This window comes from Oncorhynchus clarkii, chromosome 21, assembly GCF_045791955.1.
Source record: "Oncorhynchus clarkii lewisi isolate Uvic-CL-2024 chromosome 21, UVic_Ocla_1.0, whole genome shotgun sequence".
NCBI classification, from domain to species: Eukaryota; Metazoa; Chordata; class Actinopteri; order Salmoniformes; family Salmonidae; genus Oncorhynchus; species Oncorhynchus clarkii.
In genome coordinates this window covers 29,274,508-29,292,419 of record NC_092167.1, presented here as the reverse complement: position 1 = coordinate 29,292,419, position 17,912 = coordinate 29,274,508, and the positions used below count along the sequence as shown (strand labels likewise).

Here is a 17,912-nt window from a genome sequence, read left to right as displayed (position 1 = left end):
GCAGTGCTGTGGGGTCATGTTGTGATGGGGTGTGTTCTTCTCGGACATCCTGTATTGTGACTGCAACAGTATCTACTGGAATGTGGGAGCCTTGCCTTCATGGACTATGTGGGGAGGAGAGAGTTGATGGAGCTGAAATATATTCACCATGCCATCACGTTAAATATTATATTATAAAGCACTAAAAATACACAAATTATCAGGAGAGATCATTGGACTAAGCCTTATTATAGTTGATACGTGACTGTATAATGTCAATAACCAGGTTTCCATCCAACGCTTTTATGCAAGTGGAGTACATTTCATGACAGGTTGATGGAAACAGAAAATGTGTCGGTAAACTTTCCAAATGTTGACAAAACAATACGCTTGTAGAAAAGGCCCATGGAGTTGGTGGAATACTCCTTTAATTCATTGCCATTTACTCAGCTGGACCAGGGGCGCTCTAATTAGGTCAGGTGGAAATGTCCGACAGATCTCAACTCCATAAAAGGAGGAAATTGCCATCGCCTGATCTCGCTGCTTTCTCTTCCTTAACTACATCTGATCCAGAAGTTCTGTGCGTCCATGAATCCACACTACTCAGTAAATATACCACTTTATGGTTAAAGGGATTCCTGCCTCAGTCTCATCCATTCCTCTATTCCTCTGTTCACCTTCACTGTCAGTCATCCTACCTGTCCAGCTACTCACACAGATTCCACTAATCTTTCAACGCTAGACAAGGTGGGATCTTTTTGTGTTTGTACAATTATTTATGCGAGAAATGGTGGCGGAAATGGCTTTATGTGCAAATATTGATATAATGACCATCATATCGAAATGTGGAGTCACGCGATTACACATTGTGTGGTCGTCCCACTACGACTCGAGAAAGAATGCAGTTTATAAGGCTACAGATGAAATAAGCTCTGATGATCTTCAAAGGGTGGTGAAATTGCACGGTGATGAGCTTGACGCTCCTTTCCAATAAATATCGAGGGTCTTATTCTGGTGAAGTGATGATTGATGCCTGGCTTATCTCGCGCTTGTCCATAACAATCTCATCATGTAGGCTAGCCAACCCGCACTGTATCTGCAAGCTGTTAGCTAGAGCGGGGGTTTTCAAACTTTTCTTGCCCAGGGACCCCCACCCAGGCACTCCGGCGACCCAAAATGTTGCCGTTATAAAGGTAATTTTTTACAATAAAAAAAGATCTATATGTATTGAGCTGAGATAAAATGTTGCAGTTTTGTAGCTAATTTCCAGCAATTCGACACAGTTTGGCATGGAGTTTAGACATTTGATTTGTTTTAAAAGGTAATTTCTTGCAATTCAATGCATTTTTCCATGGCTAATGCTGTATTCCTCTGCTCAAACATTATAACAAAATCAATGGCCATGTGGCCTGAATGCCTGGTTTTGGGAATTTTCAATTGTTCCTGACTAACTTTTATTTGATTGTTAGTTCTCACACAAGCACACACACACACACGCACACACACACACACACACACACACACACACACACACGCACACCTTTATTTAACCAGGTAGGCGAATTGAGAACAAGTTCTCATTTACAACTGTGACCTGGCCAAGATATAGCAAAGCAGTACAACACAAACAACACAGAGTTACACATGGAATAAACTAAATGTACAGTCAATAACACAATATAAAAAAATCTATATACAGTGTGTGCAAATGAGGTAAGATTAGGGTTAGGCCGTAGTGGCGAAGTACTTACAATTTAGCAATTAAACACTGGAGTGATGGATGAGGTAGTTGGGTGGGCTAATTACAGGTGGGCTATGTACAGGTGAAATGATCTGTAAGCTATTCTGACAGCTGATGCTTAAAGTTAGTGAGGGAGATATGAGTCTCCAGCTTCAGTGATTTTTGCAATTCGTTCCAGTCATTGGCAGCGGAGAACTGGAAGGAAAGGCGGCCAAAGGAGGAGTTGGCTTTGGGAGTGACCAGTGAAATATACCTGCTGGAGTGCGTGCTACGGGTGGGTGCTGCTATGGTGACCAGTGAGCTGAGATAAGGCAGGGCTTTACCTAGCAAAGACCTATAGATGACCTGGAGCCAGTGGGTTTGGCGACGAATGAAGCGAGGGCCAGCCAACGAGAGCATACAGGTCACAGTGGTGGGTAGTATATGGGGCTTTGGTGACAAATCAGACGGCACTGTGATAGACTGCATCCAATTTGTTGAGTAGAGTGTTGGAGGCTATTTTGTAGATGACGTCGCCGAAGTCGAGGATCGGTAGGATAGTCCGTTTTACGAGGGTGTTTGGCAGCATGAGTGAAGGATGCTTTGTTGTGAAATAGGAAGCCAGTTCTAGATTTAATTTGGGAATGGAGATGCTTAATGTGAGTCTGGAAGGAGAGTTTACAGTCTAACCAGACACCTAGGTATTTGTAGATGTCAACATATTCTAAGTCAGAACCGTCCAGAGTAGTGATGCTAGACGGGCGGATCAGAGAATCACCAGCAGCAAGAGCGACATCATTGATGTATACAGAGAAAAGAGTCAGCCCGAGAATTGAACTCTTGTGGCACCCCCATCGAGACTGCCAGAGGTCCGGACAACAGGCCCTCCGATTTGACACACTGAACTCTGTCTGAGAAGTAGTTGGTGAACCAGGCGAGGCGGTCATAAATATATATATTAGTTCAATATATTTTCTGCATACGTTCTGTTTTTTTGTCATTTAAGTTGACAAACTGTTTTTCCATCCTAAAAATGACCACAGCGTGCCTAAGAATTTTCTATACAGAAAAAAACCCTGTAATTAGCTCAGATTACTGTCACTTTATCTACTTCCCAGAGTCGGATGAACAGGAAAAGCTAGCATGCTCTTCCTGTAGACTTCCAGTCACTGCGCTATTGCTAGTTAGCATTGGCTCGTGAAACTACCTATAACTTCTTTCAAAACGGATGCAGAGACATAAAAATGGTATACACAATAGTATTCTGTTACAGCTAGCGATATTCATAAAATAATTTGTCCCCCAAAAATACTATAATAACTTTGCGGATCCCTTGCAGTACCACCACAGACCCCTAGTGGGGTGTGGACTACAGTTTGAAAACCCCTGGGCTACAGCGCATGTGACAAGACCAAACTGGGCACATTTGATATATATAGCAATAGTTTTTGTGACAAAACCATGGGTAGAGTTGTATTCAGTACATGGGAATTTAACCGCAAAAGTTATTTTTATGTGCACTACGTCATGACGCACAGCCTTTCATCCGCAACAAGTCAATTTGATGGAAACCTCTCTGGTGGGAAAATGCGCATATTGTTTTAGAATATTTTATATGAAAATCTTTCGCCAATTGGATGGAAACCTAGCTAATGACTGTTCTAGAAGCACTTGGTTGGTACACGTGCCTGTAGAGAAGCAGATCTTACCTTTCAGCTTCTGAAATGCAATGACATCAATGTAAAAACAGCTGTATAAATGTTCAAATAAAATCATGAAAGTGATGATGGAGATGAAAGTGGAGGACCAGTAGTTTAGTGTTTTATCTGACCTTACTCAGTCCCCTCCTGTTGTGTGTCTGTGTGTACTATTTACCTGGCTGTTGTTGCGGGCCTCAAAGTCAGCCTTGCCAGAAGCCTTTTCCTTAGCCACTCTCCTCTCGCTCTCTCTCAGTAGGAAACACACCAGCCATTTATACGCTGCCAACGGCACTGAGGTGGAAAGAGAGACAAGGAAATATGTTAGGCTTCAGATCATAAAAACACAGATGTCAACCGCTAATATTATTTATTCCGTTATTTTATATACAATATTAAATAAATGGAAGACATGAGCAAGCTTTCTAGTGTTAAAAACACAGATTTCATCAGGTAATATTTACAATATGAGCGTATTAAAAAGGAAACAAGTTTGACTTCAGAGATTATCAGGTAATATTTCAAATATGAACTTATGGAAGAGTATCAAGAAAGATTTCCAATGCATACAGTATCAATTAAACTTTTTGTTATCCACCATAATTCACTTAATCTTCTAGCAAGTCATGGAACAGCTCTTGGACAATCCTGTCATAGTCTGTTAGAAATCAAAAAGTCAGATCACATAGAAGAAGTAGTGAGGGACTAACCTGAATCCTTCTGACCATGATAACACTGTTTTTTTGGGCTAGCTTTATAAGGAGTGGGGGTTGAGCGAGTGCAGGTATGTGTGTGTGTGTGTGTGTGTGACAGTTGTTTTTACAGCTTCTAGGGCCAAGGAATGCAGAGGAGTGTGTAACATGATGAATAACAACAAACATATGATCCTGGAATGATTATTAGGAGGATATGAGAAGCTTTATGGTTGTAAGGTTTGGAGACGCAGGAACACACACACACTAACCAGAGACATTGAGAACATTGAAGGGTCAGAGAAGGAAATAATTACAGTGCCTTGCGAAAGTATTCGGCCCCCTTGAACTTTGCGACCTTTTGCCACATTTCAGGCTTCAAACATAAAGATATAAAACTGTATTTTTTTGTGAAGAATCAACAACAAGTGGGACACAATCATGAAACGACATTTATTGGATATTTCAAACTTTTTTAACAAATCAAAAACTGAAAAATTGGGCGTGCAAAATTATTCAGCCCCTTTACTTTCAGTGCAGCAAACTCTCTCCAGAAGTTCAGTGAGGATCTCTGAATGATCCAATGTTGACCTAAATGACTAATGATGATAAATACAATCCACCTGTGTGTAATCAAGTCTCCGTATAAATGCACCTGCACTGTGATAGTCTCAGAGGTCCGTTAAAAGCGCAGAGAGCATCATGAAGAACAAGGAACACCAGGCATGTCCGAGATACTGTTGTGAAGAAGTTTAAAGCCGGATTTGGATACAAAAAGATTTCCCAAGCTTTAAACATCCCAAGGAGCACTGTGCAAGCGATAATATTGAAATGGAAGGAGTATCAGACCACTGCAAATCTACCAAGACCTGGCCGTCCCTCTAAACTTTCAGCTCATACAAGGAGAAGACTGATCAGAGATGCAGCCAAGAGGCCCATGATCACTCTGGATGAACTGCAGAGATCTACAGCTGAGGTGGGAGACTCTGTCCATAGGACAACAATCAGTCGTATATTGCACAAATCTGGCCTTTATGGAAGAGTGGCAAGAAGAAAGCCATTTCTTAAAGATATCCATAAAAAGTGTCGTTTAAAGTTTTCCACAAGCCACCTGGGAGACACACCAAACATGTGGAAGAAGGTGCTCTGGTCAGATGAAACCAAAATTGAACTTTCTGGCAACAATGCAAAACGTTATGTTTGGCGTAAAAGCAACACAGCTCAACACACCATCCCCACTGTCAAACATGGTGGTGGCAGCATCATGATTTGGGCCTGCTTTTCTTCAGCAGGGACAGGGAAGATGGTTAAATTGATGGGAAGATGGATGGAGCCAAATACAGGACCATTCTGGAAGAAAACCTGATGGAGTCTGCAAAAGACCTGAGACTGGGACGGATATTTGTCTTCCAACAAGACAATGATCCAAAACATAAAGCAAAATCTACAATGGAATGGTTCAAAAATAAATATATCCAGGTGTTAGAATGGCCAAGTCAAAGTCCAGACCTGAATCCAATCGAGAATCTGTGGAAAGAACTGAAAACTGCTGTTCACAAATGCTCTCCATGCAACCTCACTGAGCTCGAGCTGTTTTGCAAGGAGGAATGGGAAAAAATGTCAGTCTCTGTGCAAAACTGATAGAGACATACCCCAAGCGACTTACAGCTGTAATCGCAGCAAAAGGTGGCGCTACAAAGTATTAACTTAAGGGGGCTGAATAATTTTGCACGCCCAATTTTTCAGTTTTTGATTTGTTAAAAAAGTTTGAAATATCCAATAAATGTCGTTCCACTTCATGATTGTGTCCCACTTGTTGTTGATTCTTCACAAAAAAATACAGTTTTATATCTTTATGTTTGAAGCCTGAAATGTGGCAAAAGGTCGCAAAGTTCAAGGGGGCCGAATACTTTCGCAAGGCACTGTATAACAGGAGAATATTGGGGATAGGGCTGTCCCAGAAAAAAAACTAAAATCTGTTCTTTTGACCAATCGATTAAACCTGTATTTTTCCATATACTGACACAGCCGATGTGTTTTTAATGAAATCAACTATATTCACTGAGCTTGTCTGATGCTTTAAGCACATGGTTTGATTAAATAATTAAGACGCACAAATGACTAGAGGGAGTCCGACCAGCAATTTGATTTGATCGTGCCTGCCGGGCTCAGACTTGCTGCGCTGTGTTATTATTTTTTAAACAGACAGCAGAGTGACTGTGCCTAGCACCCGGTCACTCTCTCCTCCCTGCTGCAGCGAACACCACAGAATATCCACAGTGTTTATCGTGCTGTCCGTGTTGCTGAAGCTGCAATATAATTCCAGCTATTTCGGACTGAAAAGTTCTATTACCGAAATCCCTCATTTGTTTAGGAAAAACATTCCCAATTCCTTCAATCCTTGCACTCTTTAGGTGACACATGTATGTATCGCATGCATGTGCCCAAAGACCTATTCGCATGGGACTAGTATTACTAGAGAACGTTGGTTATGTAATTACTACTCCAGAAGTCCATTATTCCAGGACAATTCAGACGGGATAAGTTTTCCCCCCAAACTGTCCCCTCTAATTCTTAATTTTTTCCCCAATTAGATTGACAGTTATGACAGAAGCCTGGTGGTTTTTATTCTAGGTGTGAAGATACAGTATTTCAACATGTCCAGGTGATTGGGCCACACTGATAGCCCGAGTTGCCGAGTTGGAATTCCGAGTTGAATAACCGCTCAGAACGATTTTTACCAGTCGGAGCTAGTTCCCCCCCCACCAGAGTTCCCAGTTGTCTTGAACGTACTGAAGTCTGAGATTTCCCAGTTCCCAGTTGTTTTGAACACAGCATTACATTGTAACTATGGTACCTCAGGATCGCCAGGCCAGACCACCCTTTCCAGGGGGTTTATTTTTATTCAGCATATAAACTTCTCCTGTGTTTGCCCCCCATTTATTGATAAATCCCCCATCATAGTAATATTTCCTGCATCATATCCCCCCACGATACCTTCCCCCATTTCTACCTCCCATGGACTTGTAACCCCCTCACAAATGAAATGAACCCCCACACAAACCCCCCTAAAAATGGTTTCATCCCTGTTTAGTGTTCGCGCTACAGTTGGAATTTGGGTCGATTCTCTAGGAAGTGATAACATTTTATTTGCTTTGTAATTTGTAAAAAAACGGTAAACGACTTGTCAAGTCATGTGCTCCGGTTCTTGTATACACTAACGCGTACATCGAAGAGTTGTAATATGCCGAAAATTGGCCAAACTAAGTTAATATTCCAGGCAATGGGCGCAGCCATCTTTGACTTTGTTTATTTGCGTTTTATATGAATGAATGGCATTCTGGGATTAGGGAGTTTTTGCTCGTCATACATAAACGAACATGCCTGACACCATGAAGAATTTAGCTGCTGTTAGCTTAGTTGACACGTATCTCTTTTCTAAACAATTTTACATTTCTCCCTAGTGCTCACCAGAGATGGGGTACATTGTAAACAGTCTAGCTGTTTTTTAAAATTATCAACGCAACCTGTTATTTAGACAGCTTTGTGGAATGAGTTTGGCTGTGGATGTATTCTGTGTGATGAAGTTCGCATTTATATTTTACAATAAAAGGTGAAATGTAGGGATACAGTTGTGAAGTCCTTTATTTACCATCAGTAAAACACATTGTTTAGATGCTTTTCAGACAATGCTGTTCAGACACGTTTGTTGCGTCATACTTCTGTTGCTACTGTTTATCACAAATGTAATTGCACTAGAATTGTATTTTTTTTAAATTAAATATACGTTTTAGTATTTTCTCGTTAATACCTGTGTTCTGTTTTATATGATGTGACAATGTAAATTGTTGATTTGTATTTTGAATAATAAATGCGGAATAAAAAAATAAATATGTAACGGTACGCTGCAAGGACCACTCAACAAGGATCACAAATATATGTGATCGTATGCGTTAAAGGGTTCAAATATATATTTTCCAGGGCACTGACAGGCATATTTGGAAAAATGCGTATTTTCCTGATGTTGAAATCAGGCTAATTTTTTGGTTCTGAATGAAAGTTGAAAATAAGTCATTTACAGAAGTCTATGTTTGGACAAAATCAAGGCTGGTCTAGGCCGAACCAAACATAACGTCTACGATTGGTTCAGATTTGGTATGAACCAGACCAAAAACCATCGTCTATGGTTGTGGAAATCAAGGCCAGTCCGGAACTGCACCGAAAAAAAACGTCCAAAAGGCATCGGTCCATGATATGTGGTAAGCCTACCATTTGTAAAACACACAAAAAAAACTACCGGCTCGTGCGTACTAGGGTGTAGCCTACCATGTCGGCCTGCAATGGAATTTTATGAATGCCCATCCATGTGGTCGGCCCACCGTTTGTAAAACAGGCGATTGCATTGGCTTTATTAGTCCTGATTCCTGTGACGTATCAATTTTGCTATTTAAACTTTGAATATCAGCTGGCCAACTTTATCAGGAGTTATCGCAAGACTATTTGCAATGTGTTTATACAGCGGGAAATGCTGAAATATTTTATTTTTCACTATGATCATCTTGTCAATAAATCGGCGGATACAAACTTGAAACCAATGATCACGACAATAGGTTGAAACTCCTGGACAACAATTGTGATTGTCCATTCCATATTGTCCAGACTACTTTGACCTTTGACCTGTCTGTCCTGTTTTAGGATATGTTGCTTTGATAACATGACAGCTCATTTTTTATTTGATTGAGCGCCATTTAGGTTAGGCTATTTGATCGGAGAAACCTGCATGATGTAAAAAGTGTCCGGTCTCATTACATTGTCACACATTTTATCTCCAGCCTGTAGGTTACAGAAAGGCCACATACGCTATCTGCTACATGATTTATAGGAGTTGTTTTTTTTGGACTGAACATCGGTGGAGCGCTTTAGATTTGCTTTTGTCGAACAGCACCCTGGAGAGATGCGCTGAGAATGGACTAGAAAAATATTTTTGGGCCCCTGCCTTTCACAAAGTGGGCACTGCTTATCAAAGGGCGACATCAGCGCTCACCTAAAAAACCCATATGCCCCAGGATGAGAGAAATTGCCATTGGTTTTTGGGCAGAATTATGTGAGGTTTTGTGTGTTGTTGGTGCGTTTTGGTCAGTTTAGCTCAGAAAATGCCGTCCTAATTAATTTTCTGCCATAGGCGGCCGCCTAATCCTGCCTAAAGAGCGGGCAGACCGTGCCTATAGCATATCATGATCACATCAATAAACTGCTCAGGATGTAAAAAATAAAGTCAGATGTGTGGAATAAATGTGACTAGTTGTGGAAAATACTGGAGATCAAGAAAAATAAGTTAAGGAGCAAGCGCTGTGTGCATATTATGTATGCCAAACGGGTGCTGTATAGATTACAATATCATTTCTCTGACCATTTGGAACAATGTAAACAACACAAAATAAAGTAGAAGCACACCAGAGAGTCTGTTGTAATGGTATTTTTTGTTAACCCTTTATTACAGCAAAGGATAAAAACAGTTAATTTCATTCTTGAATGCAATTTCCTGAAATGCAACGGTTTATTTATTGTTTAAGCCAATTATTCAAAGCCTCACTTTATTTTAAAACTAAAATGCCTGACTGCATTTCAAATAATGAGTGACTCCTGTGCTGTGTGATGACATGAACAAATGAATGATTGATTGATACAGTAGCCTTTAGAAGTATTGAAATATAGGCCTAAGTAAATTACGGTATGAAGACGAAACAGGATGTGCTCTAAGGCCTATAGCTCAAAGGTGGTTATACAAGGCTGCTATACTAAGCCTACTAATGATAATGACATGACCTATTATTATAACGAGGGAGATCAAGAAAAAGTGTTACTATTTGGAACAGTGTAAGCACTAAATCAATTCTAAATTACCAGAGAGGCTGTTAATATTATTATTAAAAAGGGTACAGTCTTTATTACAGCAAAGCACAGGTTGAAAACAGCCGAATGTGTTAAAGGGTTTACTTGACATGTTGTTGCATGAGGTTTGGTGCTAACGGGATCACTAGGCTAATGAACAAACACTCAAAAAAAACAGGCAACAGAAGCAGAATCTGCCTTATTTCTGTAGATGTATATGGATGATTTATAAAGCCAGGCACATTAAACAGTTAGGCTGTTGATTATAGACCTAATTAAGTTTCCTCTCTCGTCACTTTTCTCAGACAATAAGGCAAGGGCTGTTTTCACATAGCAACATGGTCTAGAAAAAGACGGCAATTCAACAGCGCAGTGTTTCAGAACCGTGGACAGCGACCACTACCCAAGGAGGGAGAAAGCACATTTATTTTAAATATTATTTTTAGTAGTGTTGCACCATTTGTATATGGTTATATTACATAAGAACAATTTCAGTGGCACGTCATAGATTGATGGACTGCCATCCCCACGCCCTCCACAATGGATCAGTCCACTCAGCACGAATCAGACAGGTGTCATCTTGTACACCACATTACATTTTTCTTTGTTACTGCTCGACTACAGACATTTTGGTTAACCAACAGCCTACAATCAACCAGTCGACTAAATGGGGTCAGCCCTAATTGGGGAGCTTTAGAGTTTAAGATTTAGTTTACAGGAACCTTCATTTTTCAAGTTTAACATAATTCACTTTTGAAGGAGTAAAAAATATCAAAAAGGTGGCGAGAAAATAAGAACAAAAGTTGGTCATCAACGTGATGAGAATGAGATACTCCTTTAGGGAGCACTGTGGTGGTGCCGTTGTCGGGCGACTGCATTCGAACGGCACAGGTCGTGCATCCCATCATAACAGGACGAGATGACCATCTCTATAACAATGACAGTAAGTCACCAGCATGCGTTAACAACCAACCCAGTTAATACAGTGTTGAACGCAACTGAAGCACGTGTCTTGAACGTTACTCCACCTACTCCTTCTTATGAGACAGACGCATTTGCTTGGCCTTCACTGTGGCAACACAAACAGTACGTTGGTGACAGACAGCGACCCAATCCGGTACACAAAATGGCCGCCTTTATTTTCCCCCTTTCTCGTTCCAATTCAGCCAATTAGCTGGCAGAGTAGACCTCGGCCGCTCGTAGACCAGTGGCACCCTCTGTGGTATATGTGAATAAATGGACCAGATGTTTTGCAGATGTGTGTGTTTGTGTATATATGTATGTGTGTGCCATATGAGGAAAGAGGCTTTAACCAATGTTCACATTATCTGTTAGACTCTTAGACTGAGGCTGTCTGGATGGCTTTTACCTCTGAAGGGCATTCATTCAGTCACACAGCAGCATGCAAAACACAGCTGAAGCCGGTGTGTGTGTGCACGTATCGGTGTTTGATTCAACACGTTCTATTTGCGTTGGTTTAGATTGCTTTTTTGAATTTAGATAATTTTGTTCTAGCCCTCTATAATTAAAGCTATGGTTGAGCTATATTACAATAGAAAAGATGGGGATTTTGTGACGGCTTTAAACAGGCACTTCCAGGGGCAGATTGCATTGGCGGGGGAAGGGGTCCTTCAGAGGGTCAGTATGGCTTCGCTTGCCTTCTACCAGATGTGACAACTGGAGAGTGGGTGTTACCTATGGCATCATGACAAATAGCTTTCCAGTAGTATTACAACACTGGGCATCTTACATAACTGACTGGCCATGCGCAATTTCTGCACGGAGCAGAGTAGTGACTAGAGAGAGTTGTGTGTGTTCTAGCTGTAGAGACAAGTGTGTGTGTGTGTGTGTTGTTACCTGCAGAGTCCATGCACTCCTCCACCGACGTTGCCGTGAACCTGGTCTGCAGAATGCTGTCAAAGTCTTCCAGGAAGTTGACAGACTCTAGTGGAGACTCAATCCTCACTCCATCTACAACAAACAAATAATAGTTTATAAGACATGTATAAGCAGCTTATGGCGACACAATCCTCACTCCATCTACAAAAACAGCAACAAAACCAGCACATAAAACAGTGAGACAAACAGTCATGCGAAAAATCGAAATATTTCAATGGCACACAAATAATGTGCCCAGTGTCTTTAGGATTTCACAGTTACTCTGAAACGGATATGTAATGATATACAAAGCAGTTCCATAATGGTTTATAAAGCATTTAGAAGTAGACCATGAAACAAAGTGTTCCTGGTGTTAACACTAACCTTGTTGTTTGGCGTGTAGTTGGCTGAGGAGGTAGTTGCTGGTCTGCTGCAGGAGCACGTTGTTGTCTCCCTCATATGTACAGTTAGGGTCGTTGTCATCTCTGATGCTCCCCAGACGATTCACTACAAGGGAGTCAACATCCAGCATCATTATTAGGAAACAGATTTGATGTGGATTAGGGTTAGGGTTGAGGCTGGGGTTAGGGTTGAACTAGGATGTGGACATGAAGTTAAGGTTAGGGTTGAGGCTGGGGTTAGGGTTGAACTAGGATGTGGACATGAAGTTAGGGTTGAGGCTGGGGTTAGGGTTGAACTAGGATGTGGACATGAAGTTAGGGTTAGGGTTGAGGCTGGGGTTAGGGTTGAACTAGGATGTGGACATGAAGTTAGGGTTAGTGTTGAGGCTGGGGTTAGGGTTGAACTAGGATGTGGACATGAAGTTAGGGTTAGGGTTGAGGCTGGGGTTAGGGTTGAACTAGGATGTGGACATGAAGTTAGGGTTAGGGTTGAGGCTGGGGTTAGGGTTGAACTAGGATGTGGACATGAAGTTAGGGTTAGGGTTGAGGCTGGGGTTAGGGTTGAACTAGGATGTGGACATGAAGTTAGGGTTAGGGTTGAAGCAGGATGGGGACATGAAGTTAGGGTTAGGGTTGAGGCTGGGTTTTATTATTATGTGTGTGACTTACTGGCCAGGTATCCGTGTCCTCCGCAGGCCTCACGGCACTCCTGGATACCCCTCTGAGCCGTCCAGGACCCCAGGGGCTTACTGGAGCAGGAGATGGCATGGATCTCTCTGCCCAGCTCCGCCTAGTTAAAACACATACCGCACAGAACTAACTATGGGTGTTTGTGTCTTTTTCGCTCTCCCCATTTCTTCTTTTGTCTCTCTCGCCATCTCGGTCCCCCCCTCCTTCCCTTCCTTACCTGTCTGTCGCTATTGTCCTTCATCATCATACCGATCTGGAACTCCACAAAGTTCCCGAAGATGGATTTAGAGAAGTAGTCCAGAGCGTACACGGCCGCCAGGTAAGGGATCAGACGCCATTGCTGCAACCAGACAAAGGGATACCAAGTCAGTTGCACAATTGAATACATTCAACCGAAATGCGCCTTCCGCATTTAACCCAACACATCTGAATAAGAGAGGTGTGGAGTGCTGCCTTAATCAACGTCATTGGCGCCCGGGGAGCAGTTATCGTTGGGTGTTAATTGCTTTGCTCAAGAACGGCAGATTTTTCCACCTTGTTGACTGGAGGATTCGAACCAGCGACCTTTCCGTTACTGGCCCAATGCTCTTAACCACAAGGCTAACTGCCTACAACAGGGTACCTTTAAAAAACAAAATAACTTTCGATTTTCTGATTTATTAAGAAAGCTAAACGCATTAATTTTTAGTTGTTGAGTAAATCTTTCTAAAAAAAGTTATTTCTGGATATTTAGGCAAATTAGCTGGCTAACTCATTGATCCTGCTTTGTAGCATACCCCACTGGGGTCCACAGAAAACGTATTTAACATTCAATGGAATGATTATTAGGGACACATATCCTCAGGAATGTCTCTGGAAAAATGGGGGGAAACTCCTGGCTTATACCTATGTCCACCAACCTAACCTAACCAACTGAAAGGTCCATAACTGTACATTACCTGGAGCTGGTACTCTATGACAGGAATCTCCTGGTCGTCTTTAGGTCCAAACTGGTGTCGGGTGGCAGAAAAACGGATAGCTACAGTCATGGCTAGCTTCAGGTTGACCACAGCCATTCTGGAGATGGAGACTCTGCCCCCCGACAGGGCACCCAGGGAAGCCCCGAAACGCTTGTTAGGGTCCTGGGGGCCAGAGAGAGGAGGGAGGGATTAACGTTGAGTTTTAGAATATTAACATTCAGTTTTTCTATAGTTTCATAGTTTATTTCTGGGAGCCCTTATGCAAGTTTTACACTCTTGCATAAACCCTAAGTAAGTATTCACTTAAAATCTGATTCTGGAGGGAAATCCCACTCAAAGACTGAATCAAAAGATTAACTCCCCTTACATTTCTCATGTGTACAGAAGCATTTTCCAACCCTTCCCTCACCCTTTCTTTCTCACGCCTTCTTCCTTTCAGCTCATAATTACCAAATAAACCAGCAGTAAAAAGGTACCAATTTTGACCAGCATGGGGTTGCTGGGGATCCAATCCTAACTCCTGTATTATACTTAAATGCTTATTCTATACTACTGAGCCATTTAATTTAAGTTTGTATTCTTATCTTTTATTATGTGTTATTGCTGTTGCATTGTCGAGAAGGAACATGCAAGTAAGCATTCCGTTGAACAATGTGAACCATGCGTATCCCATAGATATGACTAATAAAACTTGAAACTGCAACGAACCACAGAACAATTAAGGCCTACCTCCTCCCCCAGTCACTATTTGTTTCCTCAGACCAAGTTGTGTCCTCAGAAGCCTCCTCAGACCAAGTTGTGTCCTCAGAAGCCTCCTCAGACCAAGTTCCCATCATTCAAGAGAACCCAGAGAGCCCTGGTATTTTCTTTTTACATGTTTGTCTAAACCATCCATGTTTGTGTGTGTGCGTTCACATGTGTCGCGTCAAACCCATCCATGTTTGTGTGTGTGCGTTCACATGTGTCGCGTCAAACCCATCCATGTTTGTGTGTGTGCGTTCACATGTGTCGCGTCAAACCCATCCATGTTTGTTTGGAACAAAAACAGATTAAAGAGTCTTACTGTGAGATCAGGCGTGGCTGTCTGAAGACTACGAACCAGAATGTTTGTATATACGTTTTCATTTGACATCCCATCACTGTCACGACTGAGTAGAGTCTAGCCAAGTTATTTAGAAGGTTGGAGTTGGAATCCAGGCTAGAACTTTACAACGCCAAACTATTTTTCTCTGAGCCAGAGAAGAACAGAATATATATATTTGATCATAGTCATACTCGTAGTTTGTTGTAAAAATGCGATTTCTACTTCCTTCCTTATATATTTTTTCCCAGAGAGGAACAAAAGCTATTAATGCGTGTGTGTGTGTTTCCTCACCTTAAAAGGTGTGACGTAGTGTCCTTCAGGGGTGACATCACCGGTCTTATTCAGCATATTCTCCCGAGGGATTCGGACATTGTGAAACACCGCAAACCTGGTACGGGAAACAAAAGGCTCAGACTTTTGTGCAGGTCTATCTTAGGAATACATTTCAAATCATAGTTAGTGTGGTGATGTATAGAGTACAGCCCAGTTCTAAGCACGGGTACTGTAGAAATCCTGCACACCCTGGAAGAGAATATGAAAACATTCATTAAAAAGAACATTCTCATGGTTGAAACGTCTGTTCCATAGGACATTGTGGAAGTTCTAGGGTAATTTAAAAGTAGGATTCAACTGCCCTCTGGTGGTCTTGCGAAGTGTCACCACCAAAGTTCACAATGAATATTACTCTCTCTTTAGTAATATTATTACTGGTGCTCATTTTGACTGAATGCCATAGAATGCAGTGGTGTGATGAGGAGAAATGCATTGTTTAAATTTGCAATAAAACATATGGTATTGAACTTACCCATTGTCCAGTCCGTTCTGGCCGAGCTTCTTGCCCATATCTCCAACAATTACTCCTGGCATCGCCAGCAGAGTCTTGGGATCCCTGACCTGTCAAACACATTCTTTTAGGTTACAATATCACAGTTTCACCAGCAAAGATAGTAGAAGCATGTTTTAGTTTTAAAATGTAAGATTTGTTTTTGGAAAATCATAAAGGATTGCTAACTCCGAGGACACAAAGTAGTACATGTATGCAAACGGTTCATTTAAATAAGCTCACTGTACCTGAACTATGAAGGAGTGCAGGCCGTGACAGGCTCCGTCGGGGGTGTAGAGCTGGGCGAACACCACAGCGTGTGTAGCCGTCTTCCCCAGGTTCCCCACCCAGAACTTGGCAGCCTCAAAATCCGGGGAATGGATCACAAACTCCTGAAAGAGAGAGTTCACTTGAGTATAGTGTATTCTTAGTACAGACTAACAATCATAATATATATATATATATATATATAGGTTTATTTGATTGTGTATACATACACAGCTAAAAGCTGAATTGCAAGATACAAACAAAAGGCATTAAAATAAAAAAGGAGACTGACACATTCAAAATCTACAGATGAAATAACTCAATATTCCGTATAGAATACGGTTCTAATGGAGTCAGAGGCCTTGCGGTGAACTGTGTCCCACCCACCTGTGTGCTGGGATCATACTTGGCTGTGGTCCTCATAGCTCTGGTATTGCTGCCATGGCTCAGCTCTGTCAATGCAAAGCATCCAAACGTCTGTGGACAGTCAAACAACAACAGGTGCAGCATAGGACATTGTATTTCAACAGCTTTGTGTGACTGGGATACATGTTTTTTGAAATAGAGAAATTGTCTGTTGTATAATTAAAAAATGCTATTAAATAACCATTTGTGTAAGAAGTAGTATTTTAGTTACAGCATTCTAGTGAGAGTCTATGCATAGCTAGCAGCATAGAGGTCAAAGAGCATATTTACATAACACACTGAAAGGCAATAACCTGCCACTATAAAGAACAATGAAATCACTTTTAAGATGTGTTTACATTGAATCCAATACATTTGAAAGGGAGATATCAATTCATGTGAATGCTGATGATTGTTTGTTTACCATCATGTCCTCTGTATCCTGCACAAACTGGCTGTGTCTCTGGGATCCGGAGTTGGCCACAGTCGCACCAAACATCTGAAACGGAGCATGAATGTGATTATACTGTAACCTCTCATATCATTACTCTTGAGAAGATACATGCATAATGTCATACTGTACAGAGGTTCAACAACATGCATATGACTAAAGGTCAAGGCTTAGAGGCAATAGATAGACTTGTATGGGAGGTCATCAAAGTGAGTGGGTTAACTCACTTTCACAGTCCCCAAATCCAGTACAAATTCAGTATTATATTATATAGAGCCATTAATGCATGGAACTCCACTCCATATTGCTCAAATGAACAGCAAACTTTTTTTTTTTTTAAACAGGTAAAGCAGCACCTCACGGCGCAACGTCTCTCCCAATTTGACCTAGATAGTTTGTGTGTATTGATATGTAGGCTACGTGTGCCTTAAAAAAATGATGTAGTTCTTTCCTTGAGATGTTCTTGACATAATACAGAACATTAATAGACATGTTTTATGTTTTGTGTGGACCCCAGGAGTAGCTGCTGCTTTCGCAGCAGCTAATGGGGGATCCTAATAAAACACCAAAACTTAGGGTCGTAACTACAGACAACCCTCACCCCTTTGTTGAGGGAGAACTTAACCCCCAGTGACCTGTACATGTCCAGACAGTTCTTGAGCACTATCTATCTAACTCTCTCTCCCTCCATCCATCTAAACTCACCCCTTTGTTGAGGAAGTACTTGGCGCCCAATGACCAATCGTACATGCCCAGACAGTCATTGAGCACTACCGTCCTCCACGGGTTCGCCATGATGTCATCGCGTGTCAAGAAGTCATACCGGAACAGCTGTTTACACCGTCTGAAAGTGACCTCACGCATCCTCTCCGTTGACATGTCCTCGCCGGACTGCCGGGCGAAGATAGGGTCATTCTCCAACATCCGGAACACGTGTTGCTGTGGAATTGTGGGAGAAAATATTATAAAGTGAC

The 17,912-nt window shown here is 41.6% G+C and overlaps 1 protein-coding gene across 3 annotated transcripts in view; it reads right to left on the bottom strand.

Annotated features, from left to right (window-relative positions):
• Window positions 1-17,912, bottom strand: part of LOC139378835 (acyl-CoA oxidase 3, pristanoyl) — a 31,562-nt gene that overhangs the window by 12,533 nt on the left and 1,117 nt on the right. For all 3 annotated transcript variants that reach the window (XM_071121373.1, XM_071121375.1, XM_071121374.1), the window contains 12 exons: window positions 17,644-17,877; window positions 16,912-16,986; window positions 16,470-16,559; window positions 16,064-16,207; window positions 15,798-15,886; window positions 15,284-15,380; window positions 13,888-14,070; window positions 13,167-13,289; window positions 12,929-13,049; window positions 12,243-12,365; window positions 11,838-11,951; window positions 3,575-3,690 (listed from right to left, as the gene is read on the bottom strand). In XM_071121373.1, the coding sequence (XP_070977474.1) occupies window positions 3,575-3,690; window positions 11,838-11,951; window positions 12,243-12,365; window positions 12,929-13,049; window positions 13,167-13,289; window positions 13,888-14,070; window positions 15,284-15,380; window positions 15,798-15,886; window positions 16,064-16,207; window positions 16,470-16,559; window positions 16,912-16,986; window positions 17,644-17,877 (1,509 nt within the window). The remainder of the gene's footprint in view (window positions 1-3,574; window positions 3,691-11,837; window positions 11,952-12,242; window positions 12,366-12,928; window positions 13,050-13,166; window positions 13,290-13,887; window positions 14,071-15,283; window positions 15,381-15,797; window positions 15,887-16,063; window positions 16,208-16,469; window positions 16,560-16,911; window positions 16,987-17,643; window positions 17,878-17,912) is intronic.